This window comes from Molothrus aeneus, chromosome 26 (genome assembly GCF_037042795.1).
Source record: "Molothrus aeneus isolate 106 chromosome 26, BPBGC_Maene_1.0, whole genome shotgun sequence".
In the NCBI taxonomy this organism is placed as follows: Eukaryota; Metazoa; Chordata; class Aves; order Passeriformes; family Icteridae; genus Molothrus; species Molothrus aeneus.
The window spans coordinates 698,273-720,481 of NC_089671.1; the positions used below are offsets into that span (position 1 = coordinate 698,273).

General features: G+C 63.7%; 2 protein-coding genes across 4 annotated transcripts in view; both read right to left on the minus strand.

The window, feature by feature from the left end:
- Positions 1–736: 736 nt before the first annotated feature.
- On the minus strand, positions 737–5,282 carry CBX4 (chromobox 4). Its single transcript, XM_066565828.1, has 5 exons — positions 5,097–5,282; positions 4,956–4,999; positions 4,201–4,266; positions 3,507–3,573; positions 737–2,964 (listed from the first exon to the last, which is right to left on the minus strand). Exons 1-5 carry the CDS (start codon positions 5,247–5,249, stop codon positions 1,627–1,629), a joined length of 1,668 nt encoding a protein of 555 aa, XP_066421925.1. The 5' UTR covers positions 5,250–5,282; the 3' UTR covers positions 737–1,626.
- Positions 5,283–18,938: 13,656 nt separating this feature from the next.
- The window catches only part of TBC1D16 (TBC1 domain family member 16), a 31,980-nt gene continuing 28,709 nt past the window's right edge, over positions 18,939–22,209 (minus strand). For all 3 annotated transcript variants that reach the window (XM_066565824.1, XM_066565823.1, XM_066565822.1), the window contains 2 exons: positions 21,681–21,827; positions 18,939–21,187 (listed from right to left, as the gene is read on the minus strand). In XM_066565824.1, coding sequence (XP_066421921.1) covers positions 20,942–21,187; positions 21,681–21,827 — 393 coding nt within the window. In that variant the 3' untranslated portion in view covers positions 18,939–20,941. The remainder of the gene's footprint in view (positions 21,188–21,680; positions 21,828–22,209) is intronic.

Consider the following 22,209-nt stretch of genomic DNA (forward strand, 5'->3'; position numbering starts at 1 on the left):
CAACCAAGACCTCTGCTGGAGGAGACCTCGACTTTGACCGAAAGCCCCAGAGGAGAGAGGCTGGCAGCAGAGCCTGTTCTGCTGGCAGCTGAGCCAGTTTTGCCAGCGCTGGCTTGGGAGGGTGGCACTGCCCAGGCACTCAGCTCTGTCTGGGGAGGTGAGGGGGTCGCTGTGGGGAACAGAGACTGAGCACCGTGTCTCAGCCACCACGCTGGGACCCCTCTCACAGAGCATGAGCCCTGCACTGTATTTCCAGGAGACTCCAGCAATGATTAATCTTGTTCAGAGACAGCTGCAGCTTTCTTGGTGGAATTTGGACCATCTTCCTTTCTGGAGACATTCAGCTTGTTACCTAACTGTGACCCTCCCCAGCGCTGGGATGGCTCTGCTGGGATGGCTCTGCTGGGATGGCAGCCATCGCCCATCACTGTGCCACCTGCCCAGCCTGCGCCTCCTCAGCTGTCTCAGGTCCCCATCGCTGACCTCCCCCAGCCCTGCCAGAGGGAAGCACCACACCTCAGGCTCCTGAGGCCTTGCTGCCCACCCATGGCACAGGGTGCCCCCAGCACTGTGGGCACAACACCCTGGGGGTGAAAACTGAATTATATTCAAAACACTGCACCTCTGAGTAAACATTTTAACCTGCAGGCACTGGCTCTAGGGCAGCCCAGCTGCAGCAGGCCCACACAGGGACCTGCCATCCGTCATGCTGTAACAAATGCACTCCAAATCCCAGTAGTTTTTGTAAAGGTTTATAGTCCTTTGCCATGATTGCATGATACATTTCTTCCCCTGTGACACAGCCCTCAGACCAGGATGCGCCGCTGGCAGCTCGCAGCAGCTGGGCTTTGCACTCCGATCTACACTAGCTGCAGAACATCAAATGCACTTTCAACATCTCCATTTAATATTTACATTCAAGCAATTAATAATTGGAAGCTTATAGTTTAGACATTTCTAATAGCAGCAATTTCTATAATAGCTCGTTTAGCTTTAGATAACGATTTTTTTTTTTTTTGCACATAGAAACACCACATGTGTACAGTATCAAAAAATATATACGGGATGGTCCTGCGGGTCGTGGGGAGGGCAAGGGACCAAGACTAACAAATGCTCAATGGTTAAAAAGGAGAACAGAAAATAGTCGTTTGATATAGTTTATAAGGTGATCTAGGGACTCCATAAATCTAGGCTTTATATTTCATTATATAAATACCTACAAATAAATATATTAGCGTGGCCAGGGAGCGACCAGCTTTCAGCTCAAACAATACATTTCAAGAACACCACGTACAAACGGGAGCAAGAATCACTTGACAAGTTAGCACTGTTAAAATATAATACTATAACTCTGAGTAACTGGCGGGTCCCATCCTTGCGTGTCCCACTGCCTGCAGGTCCTGGAGCCGCCCCCAGCTGCGGGGCGGGAGCAGCGGCGAGGTCACCCCCCGTGGCAGGGACGGCCACCGTGCCTGGCCCGGCGTCCCCTCGCTGGACACGGCGGGCTCGGCCGTCCAGGGGCGCGTGGGCTCCGGGGAAGGGGCACCGGTACCTGGAGGGAGGCGGTGGGGCCGGCGGCCCCGGGATGGGCGGGCAGCTCCCACGGGGAGCGGCTGCCGCCCCACCTCACACCGTCACGTACTCCTTGAAGGTCACAGTCAGGCAGTTTGCGGTCACATCTGTGATAATTATATTCCCAAAGAAGGGCTTGAACTCCTGCAGGGACTCGGCCTCCTCCTCTTCCTCCTCCTCTGCGGCCTCCTGGGGCTGCGGAGGCTCCGGGGCCGGTTCCTCAGCCGGCGGCGGCGGCGGCGGCGGCGGCGGCAGCTCCGGCTTCACCTCGGCCAGGGCCAGCTCGCCCTCCGGCCGCGGCTTCACGCAGCGCAAGTCTATGGGCTCGTCCAGGTCCGAGTCCAGCAGGATGACCTCGGGCTGGGCGGGCGGCTCGGGGGCCGGGGGGCTGAGGCAGGTGGGGGCGCTGATGCTGCGGGACGTCAGGCGCTTCTTGCCCGGCTCCCGCTCGGCGTGCGGCTCCGACAGGCAGCGCTTCCGCGAGCTGCCGCTCGACAGGTTCAGTCCCATGGAGGAAGGGCTGTGCTCGCACACGGGACTCAGCGACCAGGGCACGAGGTCCGGCTTGGTGGTGAGCTGCAAGGGCTGCTCCGCCGGAGGAAGGGGCAGCTCCTTGGCCAAGGGAGTCTTTTGGGGACCTTCCTCCAGCTCCGCAGGGGGCTGCCGGCTCTCGCCCTCTGCTTTGCTCAGGGCAGTGCTGCCCACCACCCTGTCCTCCCCTGGCTTCCTCCAAGCCTCCACCTTCTCCTCCCCACCCTTCTTAGGAGTCCTCTCCTCCGCAGCCCGCTTCCGGGGAGCCTCCCCGGACTTGATCTTCACCGCCTGCATGCCGTTCTCCATGTACTTGCTCATCACAATCACAATGCGCCCATTCTTGTTTTTGTTCTTGACGATCTTCATCTTTCCCCCAAGGCCATTGCTGGTCACCCTGTCCCGGGGGGGTGGCCCGGTACCGCTGGACAGGTTCTTCTCAGCTCCGTTTTTGCTCTCTGCTGTGAGGTTCTTGACCGGACCCAGTAAGTTTTTGGCTGGGCCGTGAGCCCACTTGTCCGGGTGGGCGACCAGGGGGGCCTTGTTATTGTCCAAGCAGGCCTGGCCCTGCGGCTCTTTGCTGCTGGGCTGGTAATGGGGCTCGTACATCTTGGGGTCGGGCTGGTAGTGGTGGTGCTTCTTGCTGTTCAGCTGGTAGTAATACTTCCCTTTGCTGTGGGACTGGTGCTTCATGCTGCTCTCCTTGCCGTTGGGCTGGTACTGGTGGTGCTTCTTGCTGTTGAGCTCATACTGGTGCTGCTGGCTCTTGCCAGAGGAGCCGAGGTCCAGCTTGGGCCTGGTGTCCACGGCCGGCTCCTGCAGCCCCGTGAGGATGTTGGAGCGGCGGGCGAAGGACGGGAGCTGCAAGGCAAAACCGAGAGCCGCGCTCAGACAGGGCTGGAGAAGCCTGCCAGGCGCTGCTGGCTGCGGGTGCCAGAGCTCCGGCAGGTGCTGAAGGCTCGGCACAGCCCCCGCCCCTCCGGCAGCTCTCCTTACAGGATGCCGCATCCCGGGCCACCGCGTCCTCGAGCAGGCGGCCCCAGCCCACTCCAACTTAGAGGCTGTGCATTGCTCCAGATTAATGAAGCAATGAAAAGAAGAAAAGCCCCCTTCAATCAGCTGTCTGGGAACGGGGGCCGAGCGGGACCGCGGCTGCCGAGCCCGCGAGCAGCCTGCTAATGCCAGCCGGGCACGGGCACGGCGGCTCTGCAGCCCGGAGGGGAGGGGAGGGGAGGGAAGGGGAGGGGAGGAAAGGGGGGCCGGGGCACCCGCTGAGCTCAGCGCTGGGGGTCCCCGGGGCGCTGCGAGGCGCCGGGGCTGCGCGCAGGCTCATCCTGAGCATGATGAAACCCGCTGCAAGCGGCTCCCCGGGGACGGGGGCTGGGGCTGGGCCCGCGCGTTACCTGCACGACCAGCGGCTTCGGCTTGGGCCCCCGCTTGCGGTATCCCATCAGCTGCTCCTGCCGCTCCCTGCGGGAACACAGCGCCACGGTGAGCCCCAGGGCGGCACACGGAGCCCCGGAGCCACCCCCCCGTCCCGCACGGCAGCTCCCGCGGTGGCAGTGACCCTGCAGCGGGAGGGGACCGGGGCCCGCAGGTGGCAGCGGGCCGGGGCATCCTGTGCGAGCAGCAGGCGCCTTCCCCGCTGCTGCCTCCCCGCTGTGGGGAGGGGCTGAAGTTCACAGTTTGCGCCAAAACACTCCAGGAAATAAATGCGCGGAAAGAGAAAAAAAAAAATTTAAAAAGGCTTAAAAAAAAAAAAAAAAAAGAAAAAAAAAAAAAAGCCGAAGCCCGTCCAAGCGCAGCAGCAGCAGCAGCGCCGCCTCCTCGAGTCGCGGCATCGAATCCCGGGAAGAAGGAGCGCGAGGCGCGGCGTGGGGGGGGCGCGGCGCGGGGGGGACCGCGGCGTGGGGACCTTGACCCGGAGGCGTCGCCCGGTGGCCCCGCACCGCCCGCCCCGCCGGGGCCGCGCCCCCCGGCCCGGCCCGGCCCGCCCCCGCCGCGGCCCCCGGCTCCGTGACGCATCTGCAATTGCGGGAGCGGCGCGGAGCGGGGGTCCCGCCGCCCCTCCCGCATCGCCCAAGCTCGGCCGCTCACCTGTTCTGGAAGGCGATGAGCAGCCGGGGGTCCAGGATGTTCTCCTCCGGCTCCCACGTGTTATATCTTGGAGAGGGGAGGAGAGCGGCCGTCACCGCGGGGCCCTGCCGGCGGGGCCGGGGTCCCGGGCAGAGCCGCCCCGCAGCACCGGGCCCGGCGGGAGCAGGGTGTGGGGGTGTGGGGCCGGGGTCCCGGGGAGGGGGATGGGCGGGGGGGGCGCCGCGGGGACGGTACTGTTTATTTAGCGCAGTTATTATTCCGGAGGAATTCCAGGCATGTCATGATGAAATTTTCCAAATCCCCTTTCCCGGACCCAGGAAAGCGGCCGCGGGCCGGAGGAGGGACCCGGCCCGGCCGCCGCGTCCCGGACCCCCCCGCGCCCCCCCGCCCGCACTGTCATGCAAACCCCGAACGCTCCGCAGCGGCCGCGCTCGCTCCGGTGCCGGTGCTGCCCCCGCCTCGGCAGCGGCTCTCGGGGCTGCGGGGCGACGCGAACGATTTTTGCGGTTATTCCCCCTTTCTCCCCCCTTCCTGCCCCCCCTCCCCGCTCGGTTCTGCAATATGGAGCCCGACTCCCGAGGAGGGAAAGGGGGAAGGAGCCATTTTCTGGTGCACATCAGCCGCCGCCTGCTCGGCTCCCGCCGCCGTCACCGCCGGGCCCCGCCGCCGCCTCTCGCCGCCCGCTCGCCGCCCCGGCCGGGGCCCTTCCCGGAGCCCCATCCCCGGCCCCATCCCCGCCCGGTGCCGGTACTCACTTGGGCGACCATCCCCTCCATTTCACCAGGTACTCGACTCTGCCCTGAGCGGCGCGGGAGGCAAAGACACGGCGTCAGCGGGAACCGCCACCCCCGGCGCCCCCGGGCCCCGCCGCCCCCCGCCGCCGCCGCCCCCCGCACCTTTCGGATCCGCTTCTTCTCGATGCTCTCCACCGCGAAGACGTGCTCGCCCACCGCCGGCAGCTCCATCCCGCAGCCGGGAGGGGCCGGGCCGGGCCGCGCTGCAGCCGAGCTGGGCTCGGGCTCCGGCAGCTCCCGCCGCCGGCCCGACATACACTGAGCGGCGGCACCGCAACCGTGCAAATCCCGGAGCGAGACGTCAGGGAGGCGGCGCCTCCCGGGCCCGGCTGCCCGTCAGCGGCGGGGCCGGGGGATTGGCGCAGCCCTGCCGGGGAGCGAGGCGGGGAGGGGGCGGGCGGGGGCCGGGCACGGCGGCGCGGGGAGGGGGGCGCGGGCGGCCCCGCTCCCGCCCCACGCGTGACTCAGCACGGCCCCACGGGGCTGCCGGGGGGCGGCGCAGCCCGCGGGGCAGGTGCGCGACCCGCGGCCCGGGGGGAGCGGGGTCGGCGGGAGGGTCCGACCGGAGGATGCGCGGCGGGACGGGCGCTCGGGAGGGCTCCACGCCGCGCCACGTCGCGCGGGGCCCGGGGGGCGGCGGCGCCCACCCCCGGCACGGCCCGTGGGGCCCGAGCCCTCCCGGGAAGCCCCGGCCGCGCTGCCCGGCGGGTCCCCGCGGCCGTGGGGCGCCCGCCCGGGGACGGCCGGCGGTGGCGGCAGCGAGCCCGGCCCGGGGCAGGTGGCGGCGCTTTCCCCGCCCGGTGCCGGAAGCCGCGCGCGGCCGCGGGGCCGCTCGGGGAGCGCCGTGCGGGCGGCTCCGTGCTCGTGGAGCGGCTCCCGGGGAGCACACGCGTGTCCGCGGCTGCCGGCGGGGCCGCCCCGCGCTCCCCGCGCCGCTCCGGGAAGCGTGGCCGTGCCGGAGCGAGAGGCGCCTTCCCCGGACAGGTGGAGCGGGGCCGGAGCCGTCCCGGTGTGAGCCCCGTGCAGCCCCCGCCGTGCGGGCCGGCAGCTCCGGGCCTCCCGCCGCCGCTCCGGGAGCGCCCCGGGCACCGCAGCCCCGGGCCGGACGGCGGCGCCGCGGCACGCGTGGGGTGATACCCGGGGGCGAGGAGCCCCCGACCCCTCCTGGGGGCTCGGTCCTCGCAGGTGCCCGGCTGTGTCTCCGGGGGAACCGGAGCCTCCGCGCCCGCTGACAACGGGGCGGTCCCTGGGGCTGGCGTGGCGTCTCGGTGCCACCGTCCCCCTTGTCCCCCCGGGCTCCGCCGGGCCGTGGTGTCCCCGCCGGGCCGATCGATCCCCGCGGGGTTCCCGCAACTTTGGCCGGGAGCGGCGGGGCCGAGCTCGAACGGCGGCGGGGCCCGGAGCGGCTCCTTTGCCGGGGTCGGGCAGCGCCCCCGGCCCCAGGACGTTCCTCGTTGCCCCGGGTCGGTGCCGGCCCGGCCCCGGCCGGCATCAGCCGCGCCCTCGGGGGCCCTGGCCGGGCCCGGCGGTACCGGAGGGGACGCACCGGGAGGCACCGCTGAATGTCACCGCGCCGCAGCCCCTAACAAAGACGCAGCCGCCGCGATCGCAGAGCCGAGCCAATAAAAAGCAAACTGATATTACAATTTTGATTTCCCTGGAGGGCCGAAGGGGCTTAATGTAAGAATTATTATCCATTGTGAACAGCAGCCCAAGGAAAACACACACAGGAAGATTTAATTTTTTTTTTTTAACTTAGCGGTTTTCCTAAGAAACATACATTCATTGAAATTTATGCCAGCGGAGTTTGTTAACCCTCCCCTTTGACATTTCCAGCTTCTCCTGTTGCCAGAGGAGACAAACCGCTAATGCTCGCAATAAAACTAAATGCCCAGGGACGAGCACGGTTTGGTGCGGTTCCTCCCCAGCCCGGGTAAGCTGCAGAGCACGTCCAGCTCCGGATCCCGCCCGGCTGGGAAAGCTCCACTCTCCCCGGGACCCAGTCGGGAACAGGCGATGAGGAGGGCAGAGTTTGGCTGGCTGCATATATAAAAATATAAATTAAAAAAAAAATAAAATCAAATGTGTGACCAGACATCCTTGGCATCTTTTAGAACCTGTCTCAGGAGCAATACAAGAGACTGTTGATGAAATATAATTTATATATATATATATATATATATATAAATTTATATAAAAGTGAAACAACACTGAAAACCAATATTAAAAGCATTTTAATCACTGCCTGGCCCCTAGCTCCCGTGGCTCAGCAGCAGCTCCCGTCCTTCGGGTTCCTGTAGGATCTTCATCTGCTTTCTGTTACGGGGCTGATTGCACATGATTCACAATAATGATGGTAATGGTGGTGATTTTCTGTCTCTTACCTTGCTCAGGCAGCAGCAGTTCATGAACTGATACATCTTTCTCTTTGTCAGGCCCAAAGAGGACACCTTATTTGAACCGCATAAAACAGCCTAAATAAGGAAAGTGGGAAGCATTTCCAACTGTTGCCTCGTGCTGACTGGCTGGGGCATATCACAGGGATGAGACAAGGAGAAGGGATTCCAAGCAAAAGGAGCAGGAGCCAAGCGCTGCCTTTAGAGCCAGGAGAGGAGTGGGGTGGCCCCGGGCAGTCCCTTGCTGGTGGATCAGGCAGGGACGAGGCACAGACACATTCCTGCCCTTCGCCACACACCTGGCCAAGAACTCAGGCTGCTCTTTCTCTGCTGAGCGGCAGCAGTCGGTGCTGCTGCTGCTCTCAGAGGAGATTCAGTCCCAGGGGCGGGATGGGGGCTCCATCCCCGCTGGGGCTGCTGGGGTGCAGCTGTGAGACAAAACCTCAACAGCCAGAGGCTGATGGGCTTCCACGGGCGCTGGCAACCACAGCAAGGTGATTTCCCCTCCAACACTTGCTGGCCATGTTCCCTCCGTGTCCCCAGAGCTGATGTCTGTCTGTGTTTACTCTTTCCATCGTTATTTATAAAGGTTTTAGCCCAGAGTCAGAGCCAGCTCCGTGCAGTGCCCTGCCTGGGGTGGGTGCTGCCCCTCTGAGAGATGCTCCTCTTCCCTCAGCCCAGCAGCTCCTGCAGCCCCACTCCGTGTTTGCCATCAAGCAGCACTGATTGCACATGCCATCATTTCTGATGTTGCTCATTAGTCTGTATCGTTATTAGCAATTCAAACCAGCAATTCTTTTCCAGCTGTAATCCCCCAGCTCCGGGGCTGCAGTTTGGGGGCTCACCCCTCCTCCCCTCTGCCCCAGCAAGGCCGGGGGTTCCTGCTGGGTCTGCAAAGCCAGGAGCACGCCTGAGCACCAAATAATAACAGAAGTTAATTCATGAATAGTTACAGCGTTTCCTTCAAGGCCACTCGCACCAAGGGCCAGGCACCGGCTTTGCCATGTCCTTGGAGCAGGGGGGAGGGCACTGGCCCCATTCATCCCTACCTGGCTGCCCTCAGCCCCGGCCAGCTGGGCTCCAGGATTTGCCCTTCTGCTTTTGTCAGCTCTGCCTTGCGCTGGAAGTTGTGGCCAGTCTGAAAAACGGATTATGACCCAGCCCTTGCTGAGGTCAACACCGTGCTGGAGAAAGACAAGAAAAGGATGAGTAGGTAGGCTTGGAAAAAGAGACAACAAAACCAGCAAATCCACAAAAACCTGAACCCACCCACCCAATCAATAGGATGCCATGAAGTACATGTGAACAATGAAACCCTGTTCCAGGTTGCCAAGGCAAATCTGTCAATAGAGTATTGAACAAGCAAATCTGACTTGCAATTATTGTGTCCTTCTAAATACAGGCTGCCCCTCTGCCTTGCAGCTCAGCCCTGGCGCTGCTGTGGGGAAGCTCAGTGACTGCTGGCTCAGAATGGTGAGGGAAGAGTCAAGCGTGGCAGCTGGGCTGGAATTTGCTCCAACAAATGCACCAAAACCCCCCCGGAGCATCCCCACCACCTCCACTGCAGCAGCTGAAGTGACACGTGCCCTGCCCCCAGTGTAACAGGCAGCAGCAAAAACCCTTTGGGAAAGTGTTCACCCTCTGAAGCTCTCAGTGAAGCCCCCAGTGCCACGAAGCACACGCAGGCATCCTCAGGCACCGAGTGCCCAGCGTTTCGGGATGCTTGGGAAAGCACCGTGGGCTGGGGTTGTCAGTGTGGTGGCCTTAAAATCCAGCACAGCAGCAAGGTCTGGAGCTGCCACCGCCCACCCAGAGGCAGCAGCAGTGGGAAAATCCAGCGGCAAAACCACCCTGAACTGGGTCATCACGTGGAAATTTCAATGGCTTCACAGTGCCTGGCTGTGCTGCTGCTGCTGCTGCACGCGGGGCCGTGTTAGGTGAGCTCCTTTCTGTGGTGCTGCCTCCAGCACAGCCAGAGGAGGCTGTGAGCAGAATCCTCAGGAAGGAGGCACTTGCAGGAGCGCACAGGGCGCTTGCACAGCACTTTAACACAGCCCGGTGGAGCGGTGTCTGTGTAGCTGCTGGCACAGCGGGCACGGGGCAGTGGTACCCGGAGCAGCTGCTGTGGGGGCACGGCTGGGCTCCCTCACTGCTGGAGCTCACCGGGAATGGGGCAGCCCCAGAGGAAGGAGGCAGCCCCAGAGGAAGGAGGCAGCCCCGCTCTGCAGAGCTGCGGCCAGCACGGGCAGGGAGGGAAGCACCCAGAGCGGGTCCCAGGATGCTCCATCCCTGGGGGAATGATCCCCCCTTCCCCAGGGCTCTTTTCTGCCCTGCCTTCCCCCCGCAGCCTCAGCCATGGGTGCCAGTGAGGGAGCCTCAGAGACCATCTGTCTTTAATCTTCTTAGAGCCGGGCAAGTCGGGAGAAATTGAGGGGGAAGAGGCACTGGAGTGCCTCTGTCCCTGGCTGTGACAGCACGGGGCTCTCAGCACGCGCCTGGGGGAGCGGGTCCTGCCTGCCCCACACCCTCAGAGCAGTGCCTGAGACAGCAGGCAGAGAGTGCTGGAGCAGGGGGAGAAGGGAATCCCTCCCCAGGCACTGCAGGAGCCTGCCACCCCCCTCAGCCCCATCCTGCCCTGCGCCTTCCTCACCATCCTCCTCAGATCAGCCCTGGAGAGGCCCTTGGAGCTCTTCCCCCTCTCACCGCCTGAGCTGATGCTGTTCCTTGGCAGCTGAGGGTAATTATGGGATTTTCTCCATCCGAACTGGGTCTGTGTGTGTGTCCCCAGCACGGCTGCAGCAGAAACTCCTCAGGTGCTCCATGGCTGCTCCTCCTGCTGAGCCTGTGGCACCCAGGGCCACTTGTCCCTCAGGGCAGGAGCTGGGCTGAGCCCAGCAAAGGGGATTTCAGCGCCCCGAGCCCAGCCCAGCCCAGCCGGGTGCAGCCCAGCTCCTCCGGGTTGGGTTGGGCAGCTTTGCTCTGGACAGTCCCAGAGCTGTGAGTGCTGCTGGCCGGGAACGGGAGGCTCCGGCCCCGCCCGGCTCCCTCCGGTGCTGCTGACCGGGAACGGAGGCTGCGGCCCTGCCGGTGCCCGGTGCCCACCCCAGCCCCGTGTGCCAGGGGCGCTCCGGGCCGAGCCCCGCTGCGCTCGGGGCCGTGTGTGAGAGGGGAGGAAGCGCTCGGCTCTGCGGTCGGGCGCTCTCCACCCCTGCACCTGAGCCGAGGCTCAGCTCAGCTCAGCTCCCTCCCCTCCTTCCTTCCGCCCGCCCGGCAGCTTCTGCTGAGCCCCGGCTGCCCCGGCTCCTCATCCCCTCCGCGGATTAGACAGAGTATTTATGTTCCCAAGGCTTCCAGAAGGGTTTCCTGGCCGCGCTGTCCACGTGTTGTGCTGTCCCTGGATCTCGGTGCTCCAAAGCTGCTTAGTCCGACCCCAGGGAGCTGCACTGAACCCGCGGGAGATGATGGGAGCCGTGCCCGGGGGAAGGAGGCTCTTGGTCCCTGCAGGGCACGACTGCAACCCAGGGCCCTGTGGGGGCTGCTCCCTGGCCCTGCTCCTGCTGCCCAGGGCTTTGGGCACCGATTCTGTGCCTGGGGTGATCCAGCACCCACACCCTGCGCAGCCCAGCCCACTCTGCTGCTGCGGGAAGCTCAGCCTTGGGCCTGCAGGACGTTTCCATGGCCTGTGGATTCCTCCGAGCCAGAGGCTGCTGCTGTGTGAGCCCCTGGCGGGTGTGCTGGTCCTGGCCAGCGCCGAGTGCTGCTCACGCCGGGTTGGTGTGGCTGGGAACAGCCCCAGGTGCTGAGTGAGCACAACTGGGAGACACGGCTGGGCTCTGACTGGTTAGACTGGCTCCTCCAACCTCTGCCCTTCCTTGCACTGCTGCATTTGGTTGAACAGAGCCAGCTCTTTGCTGAGGGACTCCAAGGCTCCCGGGCTCCTGCCTGGCACAGCGGTGCCATCCCACGGTGGCATTGCCCTGGGCTCCCCGGTGCCGTGCCTGACCCTCGTGCTGGATGCTGGCACTGCAGCCAGGGCTGCAGCTCAGCCGTGGGGGATGGCTGCTGAGCAGGGCTGGGGGCTGCTCTGCTCCTTGGGAAGCTGCAGCCCATCTTCCTTTTCACTTCCCCTTCTCTCAGGCGGCTGCGTGTGCCCTGGGCAGCTATTTTTAGGCTGCTGCTCGCTGTCTGCTTTCCCCCAGGGATGCTGAGCAGGTTCTGGGAACTCCAGCTGTCTCTTGGGCAGCACCAGAGATGCTGCTGTGCTTCCTGAGCTGGCTCCTTCAGTGCCCAGCACATGCTCTGGCTCTGCCACCCCCCTGCAGCCACCCTGGCGCTGGGCACGAGGCTGGGGTGCCATCCCCGGGGTGCCCATCCAGGGGTGCCCATCCAGGGGTGCCCATCCAGGGGTGCCCGTCCAGGGGTGCCATCCCCGGGGTGCCATCCCAGGGGTGCCCATCTGATGAGTCCCCATCCCAGGGGTGCCCATCCCAGGAGTGTCATCCCAGGAGCGCTGGCACTGCTGAGGGAGCAGGGGGGTCTCCTGTGCCAGGGCGGTGCTGATGCTGTGCCCAGGCAGCCGGGACTGTAGTTCTCACTGATTCCCGGGGCTCTGCTCGGCTGCCCGAGCTGGGGGTGGCTGGGGCACCTTGCCGGCAGCAGGGCCAGCCCCGGGGAGGCTCCAGCCCCGCGTTCCCACTGCCATGTTTGGGCTGTGGCTGCAGCAGGGCCATAAAAGGCAGCGTGGGGAGGGCGCTGGCGCCGGGCCCGCGGCATCTCCGTGTGCGGGGGCATCCCGGGAGCGGCTACCGGCAACCGGGGCTGGGCTGGGCCGCCCATCCCGTGGGCAGCGTGCCCTGGCTCTCCCCGGCCCATCGCTGCCCAGCGCGTGTCCCACCGGCCCTCGGAAAGGGCCAGGCAGCCCCTGCCCCGTGAGCAGAGCCCGGGGGCACCGCTGGTCCTGCTGGGCACGGCCAGGGCTCCCCCAGCCCGGGAGCACCGCTGGCTCCATCCCCAGGGCTCTCCGGGGGCCGGGCGGGCAGAGCCGCCTCTGTCCGGTGTCACCTCAGGCAGTGGCGGTGGCACCGCGTGGCACGGGAGGTGCTGCGGGGCCAGGAGCAGAGAGACTGGCAGGGCTGGCAGCATGGCAGGGAAATCCGGGCTGAAGCAGCAGATCCCTCCCTGGGGATGGTCGGGGCTCTGGAAGGGCGGGATGGGGCAGCAGGAGCCGGCAGAGGGGAAGGAGCAGCAAAGCGGATCCACAGCCCTGCAGAGAGGGGCAGGGAGCAGCCCTGGGCTGGTCCACGGGCACAGCCCGAGCTCTGGGCCCGGCGGGTGTGAGCCAGCCGGGAGGAATGCGGGGAACACAAACAGGAGGAGGAGGAGGAGGAGGAGGAGGAAGGGCGATTCCCCAGGTGTCAGGGTGGGCACCGCTGAGCCCCAGGGCAAAGTGTGAAGGCTGGAGAGCTGGGGCTGTCCCCAAATCACACCCTCTGGGTTCTGAGCTGGGTGGGCACAGGCTGGCGAGCTCACCTGGGACAGGGAGCTGGGGCAGGAGGGCTGCAGGGCCCCTGGGCTGTGCTGAGAGGAGCCCTGGCAGTGCCTGTGCCCTTCCCTGGCAGTGCCTGTGCCCTTCCCGAGCCCTGGCAGTGCCTGTGCCCTTCCCTGGCAGTGCCCGTGCCCTTCCCTGGCAGTGCCTGTGCCTTCCCTGGCAGTGCCTGTGCCCTCCCTGGCAGTGCCTGTGCCCTTCCCTGGCAGTGCCTGTGCCCTTCCCGAGCCCTGGCAGTGCCTGTGCCTTCCCTGGCAGTGCCTGTGCCCTCCCTGGCAGTGCCTGTGCCCTTCCCTGGCAGTGCCTGTGCCCTTCCCTGGCAGTGCCTGTGCCCTTCCTGGCAGTGCCTGTGCCCTTCCCTGGCAGTGCCTGTGCCCTTCCCTGGCAGTGCCTGTGCCCTCCCTGGCAGTGCCTGTGCCCTTCCCTGGCAATGCCTGTGCCCTTCCCGAGCCCTGGCAGTGCCCGTGCCCTCCCTGGCAGTGCCTGTGCCCTTCCCGAGCCCTGGCAGTGCCCGTGCTCTCCCTGGCAGTGCCTGTGCCCTTGCCAGCACTCAGCTCCTGTCCCAGCACACCCAGCACCTTCCCTGCTCCTGCTGCAACTTCCAAGGCAGTTTTGGCAATGCAGGTGTGTAGCACTGAGCCCAGCGCAGCCATTTCAGGCAAAGCAAAGCAAATCTCCTTTAATGGCACCTCCCCACGCCCTGGGCTGCTGCCGCAGGGTCTGGGGGCTCAGCCTGTGCCCGTCCTGTCCCCTGTGCCACAGGGGATGCTGCAGGGCTGATTCATCTCCTGCCCTGGCTCCTGCTTACGTACATTCCCTGTGCTCATTCCCTGCCCGAGCAGCTAAATTAAGCCGAGCAACAATGGGCCATCGATTATCCCATTACATTTCCATCGGGCCTGGCTTCCCAGCGGCTGCTGGAGGGTGGCACACGTGGCTCTGTGCAAAGAGTCCCTGCCAGGCTCTGCTCGTGTCCCCGGTGTCCCCAGACCCACAGCCCTGCTCCAGCCACTGCCCAGGACCCAGGCGCCAGCACTGATGCACAGGGAATGGTCCTTTGGCAGGGGAAGCTCCCCATCCCAAGGGCTCTCAGAGCCACCCCAGCTCTGCCGAGCTCAGGTCTTGCTCCAGACCTGGAGGCTGTGTCCTCTCTGTCCCTCACTTTCCACAGGGCTCTGTCCCCTCCCTGATTGTCCCTTTCTCCCCGTGTCACCTACTCCAGCCCTGCTTGTTCCGGGGCTTTTTATGATCCAAAAGCTGACAAGGAATTACTCAGGAGCACAGAGATTGGCCTGGGTGGAGCCTCCTCCGTGCCCCTCAGTGCCGCTGTCCCGGCAGGGCTCTGCCCCAGAGCTCCGTGGTGCCCGTGTGGAGCATCCCGGAGCTCATCCCGGAGCTCGGAGCCTCCTCCCAGCCGCAGTTTGCTGGAGAAGGGCTGGGCCAGGCCGCGGGACAGGGCTGGGCATCCCGGGGTGACCCGGGCGGTGCCCCGGGGGGTGGCAGCCCAGGGAGGGCCCCGCCGTGCCCCTGCCCGGCTCTGCCGCCCACTCCCCCTCTCAGGGGGCTCCGGGGCCGCTCGGGAGCTGCGGGTGACGCTGCTGTGTCTGCACGGGGATGCGCCGGCAGATCCTACCTGCGTCAGCAGCTGAATCCCCTGCTCTCGTTCCCGCTCCGGCAGCGCCTTAACCCTTTCCTGCCAGCCTGAGCGCGGGCTCCGCGCAGCCGCAGCCGGGCTGGCTGTGACCCCCCGGCTGTGGCACCCACACCTGCAGGAGGGGACCCAGAGCCCCGGCTGTGTGCCCCGGTGGGTGCCCCGGCTCTCCTGGCACCGCTGCCCATCCCGGCCGGGTGGTGCTGCCGTGGCTGCCCCGGAGCCCAGGGTGTGCCCAGCCCGTGCTGAGCCGTTCCCGGTCCCCGGGGTGTGCCCAGCCCGTGCTGAGCCGTTCCCGATGCCCGGGATGTGCCCAGCCCGTGCTGAGCCGTTCCCGATGCCCGGGGTGTGCCCAGCCCCTGCTGGCTGAGCCGTTCCCGGTCCCGGGGAGGGGCAGCAGCGCTTTCCCGGTGCTCCCGCTGCTGTGGGCACCGGCACGGGGCAGTTCGGTCCCCTCGGCAGAGACCCCGAAGGCCAGCAGCTGTTTGGGGCTGTTCGCAGGGATTCCAGCCACGGCTGGAACCTTCTCACTGCCCACCCTCACCTGCAATATTGGATTGGAAATTGGATTCCTGAAACCAGGACCCGGCTGCTGGAGCCGATTTGGGCCGGGCAACCCCTCCTGGCAGCTGCCTTGAGCAGCAGGAGCAGCACCAAAGCCTCTGCCTTCATCACAGCACCAAAGGCTCTCCTCTGCCTTCACCACAGCACCAAAGGCTCTCCTCTGCCTTCATCACAGCACCAAAGCCTCTCCTCTGCCTTCACCACAGCACCAAAGGCTCTCCTCTGCCTTCATCACAGCACCAAAGCCTCTCCTCCGCCTTCACCAGAGCCCAGGCTCTGCCCGGGGCTGAGGGCAGGGGTCAGCCAGGGCTGGGGATCACCGTGCCGGGTGTTTGCCGTGTCCCTGGGCTCTGGGACGGCCCCATTCTCCCCTGCAGAAGGCTCTGGAGAGCAGAGAGGACTTTGGCACATCCCCATCACTCGGCACCTCCCCGGCCGCCTCTGCCCCTGCCAAGCCCCGGCTCCGACAGAAGAAGCTGAACTTCTTTGTGGTTTCTGAAAGACAAACCCGAGCCAAACAAAATCAAAAATCCCAGGAAGAGTCCTTGGGCTGCTCCTTCCCCTGCTGCTGCTTTGCCACACGGGGCAGGAGCTTCGGCAGGGCCTGAGCTTGAATTCAGAGGGACCTGGGTATGGGGTGCTGGGGGGCTGGGGGCTGCCAAGGAACCCTCAGAGGTGGCAAAGGCACCGCTCAAGGTCTGGCTGACACCAGGTGCCCTTGCTGGGGTGCCTGAGCTGTGTCTGTGCTCACTGCTGTGGTTTTGGGAAGCACTGGGTGTGGGGCTGAGCTCCGTGCAGCTGCACCAGGGCTCTCCCCACCCCTGCAGCAGCACCAGGGCTCTCCCCACCCCTGCAGCAGCAGCACCAGGGCTCTCCCCATCCCTGCAGCAGCACCAGGGCTCTCCCCACCCCTGCAGCAGCACCAGGGCTCTCCCCACCCCTGCAGCAGCACCAGGGCTCTCCCCACCCCTGCAGCAGCAGCACCAGGGCTCTCCCCACCCCTGCAGCAGCACCAGGGCTGTCCCCACCCCTGCAGCAGCAGCACCAGGGCTCTCCCCACCCCTGCAGCAGCTGCACCAGGGCTGTCCCCACCCCGCTCGCTGGCTCAGGGTGAGCAGCTCCAGCGGCTCCCACGGCGAGTCCGAGCTGGCACCGCTGGCACAGGTCCCGCTGGGCTCTGCCGGGGCTGCCCCAGCCTCTGCTTTTCCTCCAGGAGCCCTGAAAGCTCACGGTGAGCTGTGTTTGTGTTTGTGTTTAAAGGAGCCCAGGAAAGGGCTGCAGAGCCCGGAGCGCCGCGCTGGGGCAGGGCAGGGCCGGTGCCCGGGGCAGGAGGAGCCCCTGGGGCAGGGCAGGGCCGGTGCCCGGGGCAGGAGGAGCCCCTGGGGCAGGGCAGGGCCGGTGCCCGGGGCAGGAGGTGCCCCTGGGGCAGGGCAGGGCCGGTGCCCGGGGCAGGAGGTGCCCCTGAGCTCCAGCCGGCCGGGTCTGTTCTCATGGCCCAAGCAGAGCTACCCGGGGTTAATCAGCCAGCCAGGCAGGACAGGCTACGTTGGGTTTGAAATTCTTTAGTGCCTGTCATAACTCAGGTGAGTCTCTTTGTTCCTGTCAGCTGCAATTTCTCATTTGACAGGCAGTGTCCTGTGACAAAAGAGCCAAACGGCCACAGCCCAACACACCCAGCCCTGGGATGTGGCACCAGGCCCCTCCACCTGTCCCTGCCCCGCTCCCAGGTGACAATTCCCCCAGTGCGGCCAGCTCCAGGGGCAGTTGGGCCGCACCTGTGTGGTCGGGGCTCAATGCCAAGGACAAACGATGCTGTCCCCGCCAGCCCCGTGTCCCTCTGCCCCCTGTGCCCGTGCCCCAGCCCAGTCTCCTCTCCAGGTGTCTGCGGTGCTCTGCTCCCCTCTCCCCGCGCTCCAGGAGCGGGATGGGGCTCCCGCAGGGGTTGCAGAGCACCGGACAGAGGACTCGCCCTCCGTCCCTCCCTGCTCCCTTCCCCCGGGGGCAGGAGGAGGCGGCAGCTCAAGGCTGGGCTAAAGAGGCTTACAGGGACTCTTCACCTTCGCGAGGGGCTATTCTGGGCTCTCAGCTGCCGCCAATGCAACGCTCAGGGCAGCGCCGGGGAGATGCCACGTGAGGGTCCCTGCCCCTGGCACCCACCTTCCTCCTCTGCAGGCACCAGAGCTTGGCTGCTTCTTTGTTCCCTGGAGGTTTTTTCAGGTGGCAAAGAGTGTCACGAAGGAAAGTCTTGGGGATGGGTCAGAAGGACCTTTGGAATGCACTGCCCTGTCCAATGTGCCACCCTTGCACTGCAGGGAAATCCCAAGGTTGCTCCCAGTGCTGTCCCAGGCACTGCCAGAGGCCTCCAGGGTGCTTTCACTAACCCTGTGTCCCCCCAGACAAGCTCAGATGGTTGTGGAGCTCCAGTGTGAGTTAAATAAAGGCATCACAAGTCAATGGACAGGCTGAGACTGGAACTGGGTCACTGGGATGGGAGTGCTGCTGGCCCTTGGGGACCAGCTCCGTCCCTTTGTGTCCCCAGGCAGGGCAAAGTGGGCTCAGTGTGTGCCAGGGGCACGGGAAGCTCCAGTGGGGAGCACAGGGACAGGCACCTGAGGTCTCCTGGGACGTTCAGGGGACACCAGGCATGGCAGAGTGGTCAAGGATGCACACCCAGAGCTGAGCCCTGCTTCGAACAGAACCCAGCTTATTCCCCGTGCTGGAAAGCTGCAGTGCAGAGTCTTTAACTAAACGAATCCTGAGTGATTTCCACATTGCTGAATGACATTTTAATAGTGGAAAAATAACTCTCCAAATTATCTACTTCATCTCTTCCTATTGTCTTTTACTGGCTGGGAATGAGTGCTGCAGCAAAACCAGCTCTGGCCCTTCTGGGAGGGGTTTGCTGCTGCCTCCAGCCCATGGCAGGGAGTGGGGAGGCAAGGAGGGGCTGTGCCCCTGTGCCCAGCACCCTCTGTGCCAAGGAGGGGCTGTGCCCCTGTGCCCAGCACCCTCTGTGCCAAGGAGGGGCTGTGCCCCTGTGCCCATCACTCCATGAGCCCTTACTGGGGCTGTGCCCCTGTGCCCAGCAGGGGCTGTCCCTGTGCCCATCACTCCATGAGCCCAGGAGGGGCTGTGCCCCTGTGCCCAGCACTCCATGAGCCCTTGCTGGGGCTGTGCCCCTGTGCCCATCACTACATGAGCCCTTGCTGGGGCTGTGCCCCTGTGCCCAGCACCCTCTGTGCCAAGGAGGGGCTGTCCCTGTGCCCAGTCCTCCAGGCCTGGCAGGGCTGCCCACACCTCACAGTGCTGCCCTGGCACCAGGAGCAGCCACGGTGCTGCCAAGGCCTCATGGCCATGCCCGTGCCACATGGGGCTGGCAGGTGGCACGGGGCAGTGTCTGCCTCCTGCTGTCCCCCTGGGGAGCTGGCACCAAGTCCCTCTGCAGGAAGATGCTTCTGGCATTTTCTGCTGTTTGCTTTTGCTGACCTGAATTCAGCCACTGCCACTCGCAGCCTCCACGTGGATGGAGCCATGGGGTGCTGCCACGGGGGCAGCAAAGCAGCCCTGGCACCCAGCACCAGGTGCCACAGGTGCCCAGGAGCAGAGCCTGGGGACAGCAATGCAGCCCTGGCACCCAGCACCAGGTGCCACAGGTGCCCAGGAGCAGGGCCTGGGGACAGCAATGCAGCCCTGGTACCCAGCAGGTCCCTGAGTGCAGCAAAAGGGGCGGCTCAAGCTGGGGGACAGTGTCTGATGTCCCCAGCCTGCACAGCAATGGACACAAAAAAGCCTCACACCAACTTTTATTGTCACTGAAACACAAATCTCCACGAGCTCCCTGCCCCAGCCCCAGCCCTCACAGGAGGTGTCCCTTGCCAAAGGCCAGCTCAGCCCTGCAGTGCCCTGCAGCCAGGCCAGCTCAGAGCTGTGCCATTCCCAGGGGGTTCCCCACTGCTCCCATCCAGGGGAAGGATCCCATCCTCTAGACTGAAGGCACACAAATCAGGAGCTGAGCTGTCCTTGTGCCACTCAACGGGCAGCCCTTGGCACGCTGCCCTCAGTGGGTCAAGGCTCCTTCCATTCGCTGCTCTTGGCTGCTGCTGCTTCCCTTCCCAGCAGGAACGGGCTCCAGGACAGCTCTGGGTAAGGCTTTGCAGAAGGATTCTGAGAGAAATGTGCTTGTCAGGTGCAGGAACCCACCCAGCTCTGCCCGTGGCTGCCCTCGTGCTGCTGAGGGCACGGAACTCCTGAGAGGCAGGGCTGGGACTGAGCCTGCCCAGCACAGCTGTGGAGGGAGGCAGGGACAGGGCAGCACAGCCAGGCAGGGCTGCACAGGGGTGCAGGGAGGCACAGCCCGCTGCCACCTCGGCTCCCTTGCCACCCCCACAAGGAAAGTGCTCCCCTGGCTCCATTGGCACAAATGCTGGCTCAGGACACGCCTTGGGAGGCCACGGGTTTGGTGAGAACCTTTGGCAACAGGGCTCGAGGCCCCAGCTCCACTTCTGGCTGGCAAAATTTATAGCAGACATGGGGAGAAACACTGTCCTTTCAAAAACACCCCAAGGGAAAGCTTTATCAGACAGAGCTCAGCAAAAACCACTGCCACAAGGCAGGTTTCAGTTTCACTTTGGGATGTGGGACAGGGAGCACCCCTGGCACCGAGTGAAGGGCCTAAAACCCACACGGGGTGTTTGTGCCACAGGCTGTGGCAGTGACAGGCAAGGACAGTAAATATTCAGTAATTGAGGAGAGCCAAAGGAAACACAATGGGAAACATACTGGAAACAACAGACTGAAGTACTAAAGTCTGCAGCTGTCAGCATAAAGAAACAGCTTTGCTGTAATGTCAGAGAATCACAGAATGCTTTGGGTTGGGAGGGACCTTAAAGCCCATCCCATTCCATCCCCTGCCATGGCAGGGACACCTTCCACTATCCCAGGTTGCTCCAAGGTCTGGCCAACCTGGCCCTGGACAATTCCAGGGATCCAGGGGCAGCCCCAGCTGCTCTGGGCACCCTGTGCCAGGGCCTCACCTACCTCCCAGGGAAGAATTCCTTCCCGATATCTCATGAAGAAGGAAACTTTGGGCAGTGGCTGTGAAATACCCTGACTCAGAGCAGCTGTGCTCTGAGACCTGGGGCAGTCCATTTTCTATAAAAATGGAATAAAATCATGCCAGCCAGTGTATCCTATCAAACCAGAAAAGGTCAGAAACAAGACTTTGAGGTGACTGGTCCTTCCTTGCTGACAAAGCAGACACCTGCCCTGCAATCCCAGCGGTCTGCAGTTTTATTTTTGGCAGATTATAATTAAAATGGCTTTTATGGCTTTAAAAAGAAGCCACGAAGCTGCATGTTTGGTTGAAGCAGAGAGCTGTGCTCTGGGTGAGGGCACAGTGGCCTTGGCCCTGCTCTGCCACCTGCCCACCAACACCTCTGGGCAGCCTTGGCTCCCCCGAGCGCTCTCGTTTCTCACCAGCATTGGTAAGAAAGTTCTGGTTGCTAACCAGTCCAGTCCCAGAGGCAGAATAAAAAGTCCTTGTTAAAACCTAGAAAAGCTTGTTTCTAACAAAATCAAATCCAAACACAGTTCCTGGGTCGATGCCTTTCTCTCAGGTTCCACCACCCATGCAACGGAACTTCCCCTACAGAGCAATTGAATTCCTCCTCCATTCCACACCTTCCAGTCTTCTCAGGAGCCTTGACAAGCTATTCCTCCATTTCTTTCTTGAACATTTTCCCCGTGCACATCCTTCCTGCCCTTCCCTTCCGTCGCACCCTGTTCCTCTCAGCTATTTTCGGAAGGCAAAGACATCCCGTGTCCTCAGGCCCTTCTTGCCTTCACTTCCTGGTGCAGGAGAAGACTCTTCCACCAGCCCCCCGTAGGGGCAGCTCTCGGACTCTGGGTGGTGCCCAGAGCACTCCACGGCAGGGATGAAGCCGCTGTCCCACATGCCTGTCCCACACAGCTTGCAGAGGTCGTGCAGGCTGCAGGGGATGCGGGGCAGCAGGTGGAACTGGTAGAGCAGACTCCTGGCCTGGAGGGACAGAGAGGGAAAAGTCACCCCCCAGCCCTCACCAGGGACCAACACGCAGGGCTGGGGTGGCCTCCCACCCCGTCCTCCTGTTTGGCTGCCTGGGCTTCAGCAAAGGTGTGTCCTGCCAAGCACCTGAGGGGTACCCAAGGCCCTGGGGACAGTGGCAGGTCACAGGGGCTGCCACACACACACCGCAGCTCATCCCGTGGCCCCAGTCGCTGCCAGCTGAGAGGGAATGGGCACCACGGCACAGCCCTGGCTCCACTCCCCTGAGCAGCTTATCCAAACAAGGGTTATCCCAACCACACCGCCCCTCCCAGGCACTTAACAGCCACCTCCTCCTGCTGCAAATCCCTTTCCAGGCAAACAGCAGCATCCCACCCAGGCAGCCTCGGGGATACAGGAGGTGCAAGGCTGAAGCAGCAGTCCCTGGGTTTCTGAATACTCTGACTCATCTCTGGAGCTTGTCCCACACGGGCTCCTGGGCATTTACCTTCCTGAGTACGAGCTCCCCGTTCATGTGCATGGCCAGGTTGCTGAAATGCAGCAGCATCTGGTCAGTGGGCAGCTGCTGCTCGATGACGTCGTCCCCATAAATCACCACGATGGCCACGCAGATGAAGAGGTGGAAATAGTCTGTCTGCAATGGGAACACAGGGGCTGCTGTACAGCAGGTGGAGGCAGAGCTATGGCTTCACCTCCCACCCTCCACAAGCGGGTCCTTGGTGAGAGATTTTGCTCCCTTCAGTTCTGCCCAGTGCTGAGAATGTGAGTTACTGGGGACTTCTGAACCACAGCTGAGCCAAAGCCTCTTTCCTTCACAGCAAAGCAGCAAGGTCTGCACCAGGGTTTGCACCATAGAGCAGATTTTTGGGAAGACATTTCCCAGCTGTGTAAGAGAAGCCTGAACTTCAGAGGTGGGTGTTCAGCACTTCCTGAAACACCTCCATGTGAATCCCAGACATCCCCAAGGAGGAGAGGCAAGCAGGGCTCCATCCTCCTGCTACACAGATAGACCTCTG

What these genes read in the sequence shown, in the direction of transcription:
- CBX4 (XM_066565828.1), bottom strand. Translation starts at nt 5,249, where the DNA reads ATGTCGGGCCGGCGGCGGGAGCTGCCGGAGCCCGAGCCCAGCTCGGCT. An exon ending in AGAAGAAGCGGATCCGAAAG is followed by an intron (nt 5,000 to 5,096) that starts GTGCGGGGGGCG and finishes CGCGCCGCTCAG; the next exon opens with GGCAGAGTCGAGTACCTGGT. An exon ending in CGAAGCCGCTGGTCGTGCAG is followed by an intron (nt 2,965 to 3,506) that starts GTAACGCGCGGG and finishes TTTGCCTTGCAG; the next exon opens with CTCCCGTCCTTCGCCCGCCG.